Source organism: Aaosphaeria arxii, assembly GCF_010015735.1.
Source record: "Aaosphaeria arxii CBS 175.79 unplaced genomic scaffold BU24scaffold_18, whole genome shotgun sequence".
Lineage (NCBI taxonomy): Eukaryota > Fungi > Ascomycota > Dothideomycetes > Pleosporales > Aaosphaeria > Aaosphaeria arxii.
The window spans coordinates 291355-306568 of NW_022983491.1; the positions used below are offsets into that span (position 1 = coordinate 291355).

At 52.4% G+C, this 15214-nt stretch overlaps 4 protein-coding genes across 4 annotated transcripts; 2 read left to right on the plus strand and 2 right to left on the minus strand.

The window, feature by feature from the left end:
* Positions 1–1227: 1227 nt before the first annotated feature.
* Positions 1228–2745, plus strand: BU24DRAFT_360316 (uncharacterized protein; the record flags this gene model as incomplete). Its single annotated transcript, XM_033524098.1, has 1 exon — positions 1228–2745. One exon carries the CDS (start codon positions 1228–1230, stop codon positions 2743–2745), a length of 1518 nt encoding a protein of 505 aa, XP_033376875.1.
* A 3015-nt stretch (positions 2746–5760) lies between these two features.
* On the plus strand, positions 5761–8868 carry BU24DRAFT_324092 (KAR9-domain-containing protein; the record flags this gene model as incomplete). The annotated part of the gene is made up of 1 exon (XM_033522962.1): positions 5761–8868. A coding segment is annotated over one exon (3108 nt), but the record flags the coding sequence as incomplete, so codon positions are not given.
* A 1761-nt stretch (positions 8869–10629) lies between these two features.
* On the minus strand, positions 10630–11849 carry BU24DRAFT_403198 (uncharacterized protein). The gene is made up of 2 exons (XM_033525559.1): positions 11700–11849; positions 10630–11580 (listed from the first exon to the last, which is right to left on the minus strand). Exons 1-2 carry the CDS (start codon positions 11826–11828, stop codon positions 10825–10827), a joined length of 885 nt encoding a protein of 294 aa, XP_033376877.1. The 5' UTR covers positions 11829–11849; the 3' UTR covers positions 10630–10824.
* Positions 11850–12198: 349 nt separating this feature from the next.
* On the minus strand, positions 12199–14488 carry BU24DRAFT_497975 (uncharacterized protein). Its single transcript, XM_033534319.1, has 2 exons — positions 13819–14488; positions 12199–13761 (listed from the first exon to the last, which is right to left on the minus strand). Exons 1-2 carry the CDS (start codon positions 14093–14095, stop codon positions 12455–12457), a joined length of 1584 nt encoding a protein of 527 aa, XP_033376878.1. The 5' UTR covers positions 14096–14488; the 3' UTR covers positions 12199–12454.
* Positions 14489–15214: the final 726 nt, after the last annotated feature.

Below are 15214 nucleotides of genomic sequence, written 5' to 3' on the forward strand. Positions count from 1 at the left end.
AAATTGCTTTTCGCGTTGTTTTGCCTCGCGTCTCCCGCCTTCGAAGAGTAATCAATCTTACTTTGATGTTGCCAGATTTTCATGTGCTCTTGAAAACAGAGGGTGTCGAGTGAATAATTGAAGTGCATGTTGGTAGGGGAAAGTCGAGTACGGAGTACCTCTTGGTAGTTAATACGAGTAATTTGGTATTTGATAGTGAATAATAATGCAGAGAGTGGACACAGACCAGGCAAAGGCAAAGGAAAAAAGGCACAGACTTGGATTGACTGACTGACTATTCCCGAATCAATTCCCTCTTCCTCCTTATCCTCCTTATCCTCCTCCCATTCATCCATCTTCCCTCCCATCGCCATCTTCGAGTCTTGCGTCTCTGACTGTAACTGTACTACTAACTGACTACCCCCTAATCCATCAACGATTTCCGCTCTCCTCTTTAATCTTAGAATACCTGCCTACCACACCCTACAAGGCTACCTACTACCATACCCTGCTCTACCTGCTACCTGCTACCTGCTACCTGGTAGTACTGGACTGGACTGGACTGGACTGGTACCATCATCTAATCAAATCGTAATACGTCGCCAAATCGTCACCTCCTCCTTTTCACCATCCTCTCCTTCTCCACCACCACCACTACCACCATACACACACACTTACACACCTTATGAGTCTTTCACTTTCCTTTACACTACACTCGTTCTTGTACGCGCCTTCAACAGGAAGAACCATACATCATATCTACGAGTCCTTACTATACTTAATTTAATTCCGCCATCGCATTTCCGCACGCGTATCGCGACTGCAACTGCAACTGCAACCCGAAACACGACGAACGCGATCCTGCGACTGACACCGAGACCGTTACCGTGGCTGTCACTGGGGAGACTTAACACTTGGGACAACACTTGGGACTGCAGCTTGAGACTACTACTGCTGCAATAGTGCTACTAGTTACTGCGAGTCTGCGACTGCGAAAACGAGAAAAGCCCAACCCCCCCTGGTCAAAAAGTTGATTGTTGTCAACCCCTTCGGTTATACGGACCCCTCCCCTCCTATCCTCTCCCTCCTTCTGCTCTCTCACACGACCGCGACACTCAATAATCCACCACACAAACGATTCGCACACAACACCGCCACACTTGACACACACACACACACACACACACACCCCAAAAACCTTAACCCTCAGATATTCAAAACATAACCACCATGGTCCTCGAGGGCGTCATGCCCCCCTTATCGCCTCCTCTGGAGCGTAGCTCTAGTCCTGAGCCATGGGCGACCCCCTCGCTGGCACTGAACGCCGTCCCGCAACTCGACCGTTCCGTCTCCACCGCCTCTTCTGTCTCCTCAGTATCTGGTCGTTCCGCCAGCTCGCGACTCTCCGATGGTGGCAGGCGGAGGGGCTACATGCGACCAGAGGGTACAGAGTTCTCTCAGTCGGCCAAGAACAGAGAGAGCGTCATGTCCTTGGGTACCATCGCCCACCTGCAGTACTACTTCGCCAGGACGGGTCTCCTCGACACCGCGACCGGCCGCACATCCAAGGACAGGAAGAAGGGCTCCAGGACAGAGAGTGGATCTGATCGACCTGTCTCGGGCATATCGACCTCGGGCATGGATGGGGACATGTCGTTCCTGTCGATGCCTTCCCCAGACGGCACCACGGATCATCTTGGAGAGGGGCTCGTCGAGTCCCCTATTGACGACACAGCCTCCATGGCCTGGGACGACCAGGAACCCGTCATGCTGCCTCCGACGGTGAGCACGTACAAGATGGCTCCCGTCTACGTACCGCCGCCACCAGACATGGCCATCCTTCGCCGCGAACTGCGTGAGTCCCTCGAAGAGGCCAAGAAGCACCTACGCGAGTTGGAAAAGGGCCAGGCCACGAGCGACGCGACAACCGATGGCGACGCGCAACGTCGCGTTCCCGACCCAACTCCTGAATGGCACGAGATCCAGGGCTTGAACCTCCTTGACGTTGCTACCCTTGCCATCCGGGCAGCGAAGAACTACTATACTGCACATGAGGAACCGCAGCGACTCTACGCCATCAAGTCCGAGCGTGAAATCAGGAAGGAACTGTATGACGTGCTCGACGTCCTCAAACGCCTAGCTATTCGCAACTTCGCCAACGGCGTCCAATCCTACGAAACTTCTCACATCAAGACCTGGGTGTTTGGCATCAGCAAGTTGCTGGACACGGAAGAAGAGAAGGAGAAGCAGGAACGCGAGGAGCGCGAGAGTTGGACCTGGCTAGAGGGCGACTGGACTGGTAAGGAGAGGGAGCGGGAGTTGCTCTTCTTGAAGTCCTTCGATCCCACCCCCGAGCCTCTGCCGGAATGGACAGATCCAGAGGTGGGCCAGGTACCGACGCCGTTCCTCACATCATTGCAGAACGGGCTGCGCCTCGTTCACCTCCACAACGCACTTGTCAATAAGTCACGACGTCATTTCGAAGAAATCAAATCCTACCACACAGACACGGCCAAACCGTATCGTTGTGCAGACAACTTGCGGTACTGGGCCAAGGCGGCGGAACTGCGCTGGGACATCAAGCTGGACATTGATGTCATGGGCGTAGTCACCGGCACCGACATCGAGGCGTGGAAGAAGTTCGACGCCGCCGTCCTGACGTGGGCATCAGGAGTGCGGGAAGAGATCACTTCCGAGTGGAGGGAGCAGAAGAACCCGGCGAAGACGCCTACGCTCCAGATCGATCCCAGCTACGATGCTTTGTAATTCTTGATGTTGACCAAGCATTGAGATGCACGCCATTACCTTCTTCTGTCTATGCTTCACACCACCATATTCTCCGATCTAATAATTTGACACGAAGCATCCGATTGTTTATGAACCACCAACACCACCACTACTTCTTCTTCTCACTCGCCCCGGACCGGTCCTGGACGGGTTCTTTTACTACCTAATAATTACCTGTTTCCCCGCAGTTCAGTAGGCAGGCAACAGGTCTGCCTAGAGGACTGCCCGGGCCGGCGCAACAGCATTCTCGTGGTACGGAACTGACGAAGCCACCCACGAGCCGAAATCCAATGGACATAACCAACAAATCAACCAGTCAAACCAACCAAACCAACTTCTATTCAATCGCTAGTCACACATACAAATTCTGTCGAAGCACCGCGTATCCCCACGTTATTGGATTTTGAATGCGCCTGCACATATTTTTTTCCCCTCCATCATACCCATACCCATATACCCCCACCAGCAACCAGACAGACGGTGCAGGAAAGCTAGCGAACATGTCTTAACTCAATCATTTTTCTTATTACTATATGTAGATAGTCAGAGCGAGACGGTTTGTCAGTCAGATCGTCTAATGTCGTTAGATACCCCCCTCTCCAATCACCAACAGGAAAACCCTACAAAGAAACCAATAAAATGAAGTAAACAAACAAACAAACAAGCCACCCGGTGAAGCTCCATGCAACGATGTTGTGTACCGTGATACAAGGCCTCTTACATGAATATTTTCGCGCGTTTGTATCACAACAAAGCAGTTTGATGGCTTCACGGTTTCCACAGTGGACAAAGGGCAACGTACGAGCATCCACCAGAGACGAAGTTACCATCGCGATAGTCGCGGTAGTTAGTGATTGGTGGCGGCCGATGCTGATTGGCCGCCCTCTTTCCCGCACAACTCAACCCCTATTCCATGCCATTATCACGGGCTTGATAATTGTTATTTTGCTGGGATGGGCATGGCATTGCATGGGAATTATGGAACCGGCTTGGATGGGACGAACGAGGATTTGGTTCGAACGAACGGTTTGTAGATCGAGTTTTCTGGGTTGACCTAGCTGGCGGGCATGACGGGCATGTGGCATATGCATACCTCATGTACATGTAGCACCTAGATGGACTACTCGCAGATGAGGATAACTATTCTATATGGAGTGGGTTTGTACCTAGGTAATGATATACCTATCATTTCGATGTGGTTTTAGATGAATTAACTGCCTTCCCCCATCTCTTCTATCATGTGCTGGTGCTGTAGCCGATGTGCCGCGCAACGAGTCTCAGACTGCCAGGTCGGAAACAACCGACTTGTTCTGCCAGAATATCGTCATACGTCTGACCCATGCTTCCTGTTTGAATATATATAGTTACATATAATTATATGGAGTACGGGAAGACGCAGAAATGATTCCTACTACTAGGAGAACTTTTACAGAAGCTAGAGAAAGGGTAAACAGTAAACAAAGAACAAGAGCAGAAGACGGAAGACGGATCGATGGTTGTGGTACGGATATGAGAGGGGACGCGACTTTTGTACCCCTATCCCTGTCTTGCATCTATTATGTGTACTGTGTACTGTGTACAGTCTCTGGTGGTGGATCTACTATCTACTGTGCGACTCTACTGTCCACTGTGTCCATAGTTACTGCGCATGTCTCTGAAGATGTCTCTGCTATGTTTCTCCAGTAGCGCATCTATCGGTGTGTCCGTGTTTGTTCAGTATCATGATCTTGTTATTGTTGTGGTGATAGTCACTTGTACCCCCCCCCCCGTAAGTAGTGCACCCCTCCCCCCCTCAACGCCAACGCCAACGCCAAACGTGAACTCATTTCGCATTTTAATCCACCCAAAGACTAAAGACTAGAGACCTGACCAGCCTGACCTTTACTTTACCTTAACCTTACCTTTATGATCGATTAATCTCTTTTCCCCTTCTCTTGATCCCATCCGCTCTCGTATCTTGCCACCAAGTAATTTACCCCATCTACTCTACTCTACTCCGTCTCCGTACTGGTATTACTCTTCTTACCGCATTTGCGACTCCGAACTCTCTCTGTTCCTTCCCTTCCTCTCGGAGGATCGATCACGCTTAGGCTCCGGTAGCTCTTCGTCCACTTGTCCCAGCCAACACGTACCCTCCTCCTCCTCCTATCCATCCACCGACCTATATCAGGGAAAAGAAAAAAAAAGGAAGACAATAAACATCCCATCCGGGTTGCCGTTACCGTTGCCGACCCATCGTAACCGATCGCCAGGCAATTCGTGTGCGGGTGTCTGCGCGCGCGTGGGAAAAGGCCCCAACACTCGCTCTGTCCACCACCACGTTGGTCGTTGCGCTGTTGTCCCCAGTCTAATCTTCCCAATCCCAATCCCAATTCTATCTTTGACATTTTCGTTCCCTTTTTTTTCTCGTCCCCGTTTCCATCTCGCCTCGATTGGAGAGAGCGAGAGGCGCGAGAGAGAAAACGAGAGCTATAGTGAACAAGGGTAGATTTCGAGACGGGAGTGTCGCCTAATTGTTCATCAGCCTCATATCAGCATCCCTCCATCCTCCATCCTCCTCCCTCCCTCTTCCCCTTCTCTCTGTCTATAACTCCACACTACTCCATAAGCGTAAATGTCCCGATGAGCAGCAGCGGTGCTTCCACCACGCCGCCCGTCAAAGAGACAATTCCATTCCCACTGCTGGAGTCTCCGTCGTTCCTTCCCAGTAATAACAAACAACAACAACCATCAAAACAAAAACAGGCTGCACCTTCCCTCCCTACTGATGTGGCAGCTGCAGCGGGAAAGCCAACAACACGAACATCCACGTCAACATCAACGTCAACGTCAACTCCCACACCCGCGCCCACGTCCACGTCCACATCCACCTCTATCACTCCAATAACAACCTCTTCTTCCACTCCAGAAACAGCAACGTCGACAACCTCCACGCCAACGTCTACGTCAACACCGCCTTTTCCACCAACAACCTCCTCTTCCTCGTCCTCCTTCCCCTCCTCCGTCGCTGCCTCCGCCGCCACCAAATTCTCTCCCCCTCCGCGATCCATCCAACAGCACAACCCCCCGCGCGAAGGACCCCCCAGGGTTGTTAGGAAAAACGTGTCCCCGGGCCTTCTGGCCCGCATGAAATTTCTGAACCAGAACCAGGACACCGCCCGATACGACCCCCAGATTGGCCGAATCTCCGAGGACAAGATCCGCGAGCTCGACGAGTTCCACCGCGACCGCAGCGTCAACGTCGAACGGCGAGGAACAGCCTGGAGCGGCATCGGTCCCGCGCCCTACCCAGGCAGCCAGGACGGCACGCCGCTGATACCGCAACACACGGGCGAGAGCGTCCCGGCGTTTGTCATGGACCAGAGCCCGCCGCCCGGCTTCGAGAGCGACAGGAGCAGCTTCGTGAGCACGAGCGATAGAGTCCTGCCATCCGATTCGGAGGCCAGCGTGCTCGGCGAGGATACGCAGAAATATCGTCTCCCTGACATCTCGCGCTCCAAGAGCCTCGGCCAGGCCATCGACGAGACTGCTTCTTCTACTGAGACGGAGCTCACTCGCGCCCCAACTCCGCCGCCAAAGGATACACCACCACTACCACAGCCCACTCCGCCGCCGGTGCAGGCGCCTCCAAAACCTGCAGAGCCTGAGCCAAAGTCGGAGCCAGAATTAGCACCAGAGCCAACGCCAGTACCACAGTCGGCGCCGCAGCCAGAGGCAAAGGAGGAGGTTTCCGTGTTGGACGATAACGATGGCATTGATGTCGCGGCATACTTCCACCGCAGGCAATTCTCCAGGGCCAATTCGATCTACACACTGTCAAGGGCCAGCTTCACCAATCAGCTGCAGCAGCTAACGTCGATAACCCTTCCCCCGGCCGCGTCCCTCTCGTCCAGCATCTCTGCTATTCCCACCTCGACGGCCGCCGGTCGGGCGTTGCACGATGCTGCGAATCAAATCAAGCTGTGGATGGCCAAGGCCACTGAGGTATTGAACGGTCTGGATGCTGAAGACGATGTGGAATGGGCGGCAGCAGCTGGCAGAGAAGGACTGGCAGAGGTCGACGTCGCCATTGGAAAGTTCGAGGGCCTGGTCACCGTATACATCACTGCCATTGAGGACTTGCAATCGCGCCCTGACATAGCGGCGCTTCCTGCAAAGGATTTAGTACGACTTGTCACCCAGATGGAAGAGGTGGTCGCCGGTTGGACGCAGATCAAGAAAACTCTGAAGGACATCAAGAGACAGGTCGAAATCGCCATGGAGTGGGAAGAGCTGTGGAACTCGGTTCTGGGAGAGATTGGTCAAGAGGTGGAGAACCTGAGCAGATTGGTCTTTGAGATGGAAGAACGGCGCCACCGTGCCATCTCCGACTCTGTCGCCGAGTCGGCAGAGAAGTTCGACATCGCCGAACTCGAGACGATCGTGGAGGAAACTCCTCGCCATCCCGTCAAGGACAACAAATTCGGTCTCCCCCCTCCGCCCGCGATCCTATCACCAACCTCTCCCATTCCCCAGATTGAGCAAGAGAACTCGCGCCTGCTCGCTCTGTTCGCCAAGCTACAGCCACTCCGTGCCTCCCTCGATTTCCTGCCGATGCGCCTGTCCTCCTTCCACCTCCGTGCTAGCAAGATCTTCCCTTCCGCCTGTGATGAACTGATGAGGAGAAAGGATGTCTTGGAGAAGCTAGAGAAGAAATTGGAGGCAGACGCCGATGCATTGCGGGAAGAGCTCGGTGAGGATAAGTGGGTGCACAGTTTCCGCCAGGCAGGCAGCAAGGCGGTAGCGATGTATGATTCTCTGATGAAGAGTATCCAGCGACTGCGGCAGGCTATCGACGACAATGACGAAGAGAAGTTGAGCTCGCGCATCGCCACGTACAAAGACAAGAGGGAGCACTACCCTCCGTCCATGAAGCGCGTCTTGGAACTGATCGACATTGAGATGAAGCATCGTTCGACCGTAAATGGAGAGATTCTGCGAATCCAAGAGGACGTCCGACAGAAAATGGTCGACCAGGAAAGCGAGATCAAGGAAATGAATATGATTCTGGACGAGTTCACCGCCACCCGCAAGCTCCGCGATTCCGTCTCCACAGTCATTTCCACCCGTACCGAGGCATCGATTGCTGGCTCCCTGCTCGACACCCCCAACAGCTCACCAGCATCTTCTGTCATCCTGACGGGTCGCAAGAGTGGCGAATATGGGACCACCACGCCGGTCGGGAAGAAGTCGCGGCAGCCGAGTGCGTCAAGCTCGAGGTCATCGATCCCAAGCAGCCGCCGACACTCCGCTCTACCGACCTCCAGCAGCGTCCCCCGGAAGGCAATGACCACCTCTCGTTTGGAGCATTTCTCTACCACACCTTCTCGAGCCATGTCCGGCACCCTTTCCAGCCAGATGCGCTCAGTTACCCCAACGGACAAGAGACCGTTGGTCAAGCCGCCGTGGAATCCTAGTGTGAACATGCGGGACACGATCGTAGGACACAACTTCAAGCCAAACTCTTTGACCACCCCTTCGCCCCATCGGAGTGGGACACCAAACTCGTCTCGATCTCTGAGGAGCGTTTCGAGCCATTCTTCGATTCCAGTTCGCAGCCCCCTCAGCCGTTCCTCGGCTGCCCTGTCCCCTCCTCCACATGGTGCCAGACCTGCATCAACGACTCCAGCGCAGTCTGCTATGAAACGTCCCACGGCAAGCACGATTCAATCGCCCTCGACTCCCGCCCGTGGCAAGACCCCAGGCAGGTCCACTCCGGCCTCGTCATCTCGGCTATCGATTAGCACACCGACGTCGGCGCGTCAAGTGGCACATCAGGATGGCGAGGATGCAAATGAGGATAGTCCCAGTGTCCGTCGCCAGAGCCGTCCACCGAGTGCTGCCAACAGCCGCCGTGTCAGCCTACTTCCAACCCCACAACAACAACGCACCACCACTACCCCGCCGAAGCCAACCTCCGCTCGAACCCACAGCCGGCTCGGCAGCATAGATGAAGGACGCAAGAGCCGCCAAAGCAGGCCGAGTCTTGAGGCCGGGCGCCTGAGCAGAATTGGAGGGCGCATTTCCAGTCTCGGACAAACCGACGACAAACCCAAATGGCGGGGTTAGAAATCCTGCTCCCGTTTTGACCACGCTGGCTGGACGATCTCCACGATGACGACCATTGGACCCTCGCTCTATCTATTCTCGTAGTCTCACGGACATGGAGAGCTGCGTCTGATGATATGATGGAACAGCATTTTCGACGATCAAGCGTTGCGCAGCGTGTTTCGTCATTCAATAATCGTTCTAACCCCACCACTTCTTTTAATATACCATGCCTTCGACTGTAAGAGTTTGACACTCTTTCTTAATCTTTACACAACTCCCCTCTGCGCGCGCGGAAATTAGTCTGCTAATTTTTCCGCTGTCCGTCTCCTGTTATTCCAAGGAGCTTTCTGTTGGTGTGCTTTCCACAAGTCACATAGACATGGCACGGCGTTTGTCTGTCTTGGTCCGGTTTGTTTTTTTAATTTGGAGAAGGGTGTTTCGAAATCTGCTGCTTGCATGCACAGTTGGTACACCCTTTGTAAACTGTAGAAGTATCATCCTATACCCAGGCGTTTTGTGGCGATTTTCTCTTTGGTATCATGGGTATTTCAGCGTTCATTCGGGTGCGCCCTGAGTGGAAAGAGAGGAGGCAAGCAAATAGTCCTTCTAGGGGACGTCGACTTGCACTCAACGCTCTAGACTCTAAGCTTTGTGGATGCAACAGAGATTGCTTTGGCTGGTTTTGCGACAGAGGAGAGGAGACATAGAATCACTAGTCAAGCTAGATAAGTGGATGTAGCTGAGTACATAGTTTGCTAAATTGAAATGCGGAAGAAGAACAACTCAGTCTCAATATCTGTCACATCTGTGTCTGCAGTTTTGCCTCACGCTGCTGAATGATAGAATATGTTCGGTCGTGAAGACATTGTTATTGTTGTCCGAATTGCTCGAACTCCTTTTCCCCCACAATTAACCAATATCACTCTATCCAACCCACCCTACATCTCCGAACCCAATTGAACCATCTACGCTGTTGAAACAATACGAACGACAAAGTCCCGATTGAACAAATGAAAGTCTATATTGGTCTCCATCTCTGTCTCTCAGAGGAAATCACAATCAAGCGGACTCACTGCGGGTAACGTAGACAGCGTCTTAAACCCCACTCCGCACCTCTCTCTCATTTTGTCCTCGAAAGGGTTGATGTCAGAGCAAATGAAATTCTGACGGAGAAGGAGGAGATGTGTTCTGCATACCTAAACACCTAAACAGACGAGTGTCTCATATGATCTTTTCTTTCCATGGTCTAGGATGAGCGTGCGGTGGTGGTGGCCGTATGGTCATTTCTCTCTGTGTGGTAACCTCCCATGATAGCTATGCATTCCAGGACGAGGTGGTGCGGGATATTTCATGCGTGTGTACAAACGGAGGAGGGGAAGCTGTACCAGTAGGATAGGGAGGATTGGCATATCGTGGAGACAGGTGTCTCTATGGAACGGGAGGGCGATGGGGATGTTCAGTGGCTATGGGATTATTGGTGGAGTTGGTTGGTTGTTGTTGTAATCGAAGGGTTGAGAGTGATGGTTGTTCACGCTCGGCGTTCGTGGACCGCCGTTCGACGTAGGAAGATGTAAAGAAGATGTATTGATGTTTGAGTTCATTGTTGATGTTGATGGAATGAGATGTTTCTTACTCTTCGTACATATACCTCTAGTTTCTTTGTGTTTCCCTGACCTCAAGAACGTAAATGCCAAATCCCCGGTTTGATTGAGAGATCATGGCAACAAGGCACAGTTCACTCGTGTCTGATATCAACATATCAGTCCCTAGATTGGTTTGATTCAAAATCGAATTGTCATTGCATGTTCTACAGATTTGCTGCCGCTGCCGCTGCTGCTACAACGGAGGTCAGCCCAGCCCAGCCATCTCCACAAACTTTCATACTTTGTGATATTTACAGTACCCGTCCGTTTCCATTTCGTTTTCCATCTCAACGTCCGACAGCTTCAACCAAACCACCTTCTCCGACTATAGCTGACCGTCCTTCCTCAATGTCTCGTTGCCCCACGGCTCGCTCGTCAAGCTCGTCAGTCCGGTGGCGGGCTCGCAGCTCTTCCTGCCGCTCAACGGGCCCGGTGTTGGCACCTTCAAACCGGCCGCCTCGTAGGCCCTTCCTTGCTCGCTGGACACCGGCAAGTCTCCAGTGATGTGGCCGGTGCCGACGTGGCCAGCCGAGCCCACCTCGCCAGGCTTCGCGCCGGTCTTCTCCGCAGCGAACTGCAGCGCCTTGAGGAGATCAACCGTCGACTCGTAGGTCAAGTCCTCGTAGAAGTCGTCGTTGATCTGGACCATGGGTGCATTGGCGCACGCACCGAGACACTCGACCTCGGTGAATGTGAAAAGTCCGTCCTTGGTGGTCTGGCCGTGGTGGATGCCCAAATGGTCCTCGACGGCCTTCATCACCGCATCGCTGTCCCTCAACATGCAGGGGGTGGTCGTGCAGACCTGGACGTGGAACCGGCCGACGGGCACGCGGTTGTACATGGTGTAGAAGGTGGCGACCTCGTAGACGCGCATCGGGGGCATCTCGAGCAGCCGGGCGACCTCGTTCATGACGCTGATGGAGGTGAAGCCGTGCTGGCGCTGGCCGAGGTCGAGGATCGGCATCACGGCCGCCTTCTTGTACTGCGAGGGGTAGCGCGAGAGGATTTCCTGGATGAGTTGCTCGTTCTGCGGTGTGAATTTGAAGGGGATCGACGGGTTGTTCTCGGGCGAGTCGCGGTGCTACAGCGTACGTATCAGTATCGGAGTAGAGGCAATGGAATCAATAGATATGCCAATGGCATTGGGAAACGCCAATGGTGGGTGGGAAACTCTGGAGAGGAGGGTGCGAATGTACATACCACCTGGAGGGAGTCGCTGCGCCTGACGGGCGTGGTGCTGAGCGGCCGGCAGTGCCATTGCTGCTGCTGGAGCTGTCGCAGGGCTCGAGGAGCTCGCCGGAAGGCAGATGGCAGGATTCGAGACGCCATGGCGGGGGTGTGCGGCGGTTTGGTGGGTTGGGATGGGGAGTTGGTGACGACGATGGAAGTTGAAGATGTCCAGGCGATGCTGCCGCGGATTTGCTTCGGTACATCGGCCAATCACAGCCCAGAGACATAAGCCGCCAAAGATGCGTCGTGAGCGGTCCTTTTGCAAGCACCATCCCCTCGATGAGATTGGAATTACACTTAAACAGCTCAGTCATGAATTTCTTTCATCAATTCAGATCTGTAGTTGTTGGTAAATCCATTATTTCTCCAAGGTCGGTGGCCTTTGGCTTGCACTTCGTACACGATGCGTGGCGCTGTTATCTGTGGAAATCGATGCCATCTGATTGGCTGATAATGAGTGCGCGAGAGTGGATGTAAACGATATTTATTAACCCTGAGGGTATGAACCATGAAATCAAATATTTACACCTTCCATACACCATCAACGTATGTAACCAGTGCTATAAACGCCATACCGTGACTCATTTACAATCGTCATCCATGCTAACAGAGAACCTATAACATGCAAAAAAGAAAACAGAGAAGTAGGAGGAAAAGCGTGTTCTTGAGAATGGAAGAAGAGTATATATCTATTGCCATTAATATATCAATCGATTACCCTGCGATCATAGGGTGAAGAAGACTGCGACGGCTAGCGCAACGACAAAGCTGACTGTGGCACTGCCCTCCAACTTTCCTCCAGCGCCATGGATGCCCAGGACCTCGTCCTGGATGCCGAAAGTGACGTTTTGTGGAATGGACTCGTTCAGACACTGCCCGTTTGCGATATCCAATCCACTCAGATCATCGGGCACCTTGAAGAACATGTAACTCTTGTTGTTCAATCCCTCGAATTTACTGGTATCGTACGGGAACTTGTCCTCCTCGTCCGTGGCCGAGGTGTTGCGCAGGAAAATGCATTGGACCTGTTCCGGGAAGTCATGGGCGAGTGTGGGGTAATCCTTCATGATATCCGAGTTGGAAGTATCGGCAATAAGGACGAACTTTCGCTTCGGGAATGTTTCGAATATCTTGGTGAGAAGGTACTGACGAATCGACAGCGTAGCTGACACATCGGAGAAGTTGAGGGGCCGAGTATCGAAGGAACCACCGGGATAGGTCTTGTAGATGAAATCCATATATAGCCGTGTAGCCTGTTCGGGTGTAGTCGTCAGGTAATGGAAATGGGTGCTGTTCGGAAGTGTCTTCGACCAATTGGCGTATATATCCGGCATGTTCATCCATTGTGTGAACGGCCTTGCAAAGGAGTTGAGCAATCCCTCCTTTGGCTGGTAGATCTTTGTAACGCGAAGAATGTCATCGATATCGGAGATGAAGGTGATGCCCTCGGGAGGAACAAGGAATGCCGTCGCATTGCCGGTGAGCGTGCCATTGGTATACACATTCAACCGCTGGACGCTGTCCGTTTGGTCGGGGCTCAGCAGACCGCCGCCAGACACATTCTGGATCTTGACGAACGCGTCGAAGTCGCCTAGGTCAGTCGTCTCATAGGGAAACGTGATGTTTTGAGAACCGCCTGGGGGCGTGATAGCTCCTCCGCCACCTGGTTCACCAGAGGAACCCTGGGACGGCGCGGGTTCCAGATGGAACGATACATTTTGATCGCCTTGCTGTACGATGAAGATTGACTTTGTCAAATTCCGGGCTTGCGCTTGCTCATTCGGTGGGAGATCCTTAATGTCCGTATCAATTAGGAAGACGTTGGCCAGGTCGTCTACCTTCTCTTGAGAGATGTTGGGTGTCTTGTATACGTTGCCGTGAAACCGAACGTTCCACGCATCGCCGGTCCAATTGGCATAGGGAGGTATGTTCAGTACTTCGGTCGGTGCCGCATCGAGATCTTCATCCTTGATGCCGAGAGAGCTTTTCACTTGATCACCTGTGGGGAAATTTTGGAAGAAGTTTGGAACGCCTAGCCGCGGTCAGTTACAATGGGCCCAGCAAGTTGGAGTCGGAATTCGCAGCATACCTGATATGACATAGGAAGGCAGATCCTGTCCAATTACACTTCCCAAGGAATGTAGAAAGTTATCAGCTCCGGAGGCAATGTCGGAGATGATGTTCCTCCGGTCGTACATGTAAGAATGGCTTCCGTCGAAGCGGATGGCGGCTGGAGTGACAACAGGTGCTCGAACCTCGACACTATCCGGCACAGCGGTAGGCTCGGGAATCGCGACAGCATTGACGGATACGATCACGCTCGATACCAGCGCAAGCTTTGTGGACAGCGTTCGCAAAGACGCCATGGTTGAATGTACGGTAAGAGGTTGGAACCAGGCACGAATTGCGGAGGAAGAAGAGGCGACAGAGGAAGAGAAACTGATGCGCGCAAGCACCACGGTGCCTTTTTACGGTGGGACAGTGGCTGACGCCGTTAGTTCTTGTTTTTTGTTGGTTACCTCTGTGCCTGTATTGTTGCTCTGCCCAGTTTTCCTCTCGATTCGATGGTTAATTAAAGCTTGTCGCGTCGCCATATGAAACCTGCAGGTACCATTCACTCTCCTACGTCATATACAGGGCTAGTCTTACATAGGACTAGCGTCTCACTGCCACCAACAAGCTTTTTATTAGAGTTTGACCCAACAGCTTCAAAGGAACAAGACATTCATTAAAGGATAGAACTATCCTTCCAATTCCCATTAATGTGAAAGTTGAGATCTATTAAACATTGGTATTCTTGGGCCATGCCATGTTTTGTTAAAAGTATGATGGAGATAGATACGTGCATGATTTCTCACATCTCGGAGCAGGAAACTCCAATTGGCTGAATCCTGGTCGCCGATCCCCGGGGCAGGCCGCGATGCGTGACGTATATCCCGCTAGAATGGGGATCCTCAATGATAAGACATCAATTAAGCATCCCCTGTCTCGTGTATTCGATTGCAAGTGCGAGATCCTCTGTATACCTACATTACCCACCTTTTGGCAGATATAGAAAGTTGCTCACGCCGGTCGTGTCTTGTCGCGTCGCTTGCTCATCACACACAAGTGGCTGGCGCGTTAGTCGATATGCTTGAAGTTGATCTTTTGCGCGTTCACGACTTCTTTGAAAGCTATGTATTATGTTGCACACGCTGTTCCTATGAAATTAAGTTGGACGCATTCGACTTTCGAGTACGCCAATTGTCAGGTGTTTGGACAATGAAAGTAGGTCTATGACGAGTACAATATGCATACTGGATTTGGGACACTGGATGATTGAACGATATCAATGATTTTGATCTTTAAACTCCGAGCTATGGTAGTACATTATTAAGCGCTAAAAGCACGTGAAAAGCCAACACCATGTTAGTTTTCCGTGTCGATGCAGTCTATATTCATTTCTTTCCTTTGAACTTCAGTTTGACTTCCACCCAATTTCACCG

What these genes read in the sequence shown, in the direction of transcription:
- BU24DRAFT_403198 (XM_033525559.1), bottom strand. Translation starts at nt 11,828, where the DNA reads ATGGCGTCTCGAATCCTGCCATCTGCCTTCCGGCGAGCTCCTCGAGCC. An exon ending in GCAGCGACTCCCTCCAGGTG is followed by an intron (nt 11,581 to 11,699) that starts GTATGTACATTC and finishes CGTACGCTGTAG; the next exon opens with CACCGCGACTCGCCCGAGAA.
- BU24DRAFT_497975 (XM_033534319.1), bottom strand. Translation starts at nt 14,095, where the DNA reads ATGGCGTCTTTGCGAACGCTGTCCACAAAGCTTGCGCTGGTATCGAGC. An exon ending in GCCTTCCTATGTCATATCAG is followed by an intron (nt 13,762 to 13,818) that starts GTATGCTGCGAA and finishes GACCGCGGCTAG; the next exon opens with GCGTTCCAAACTTCTTCCAA.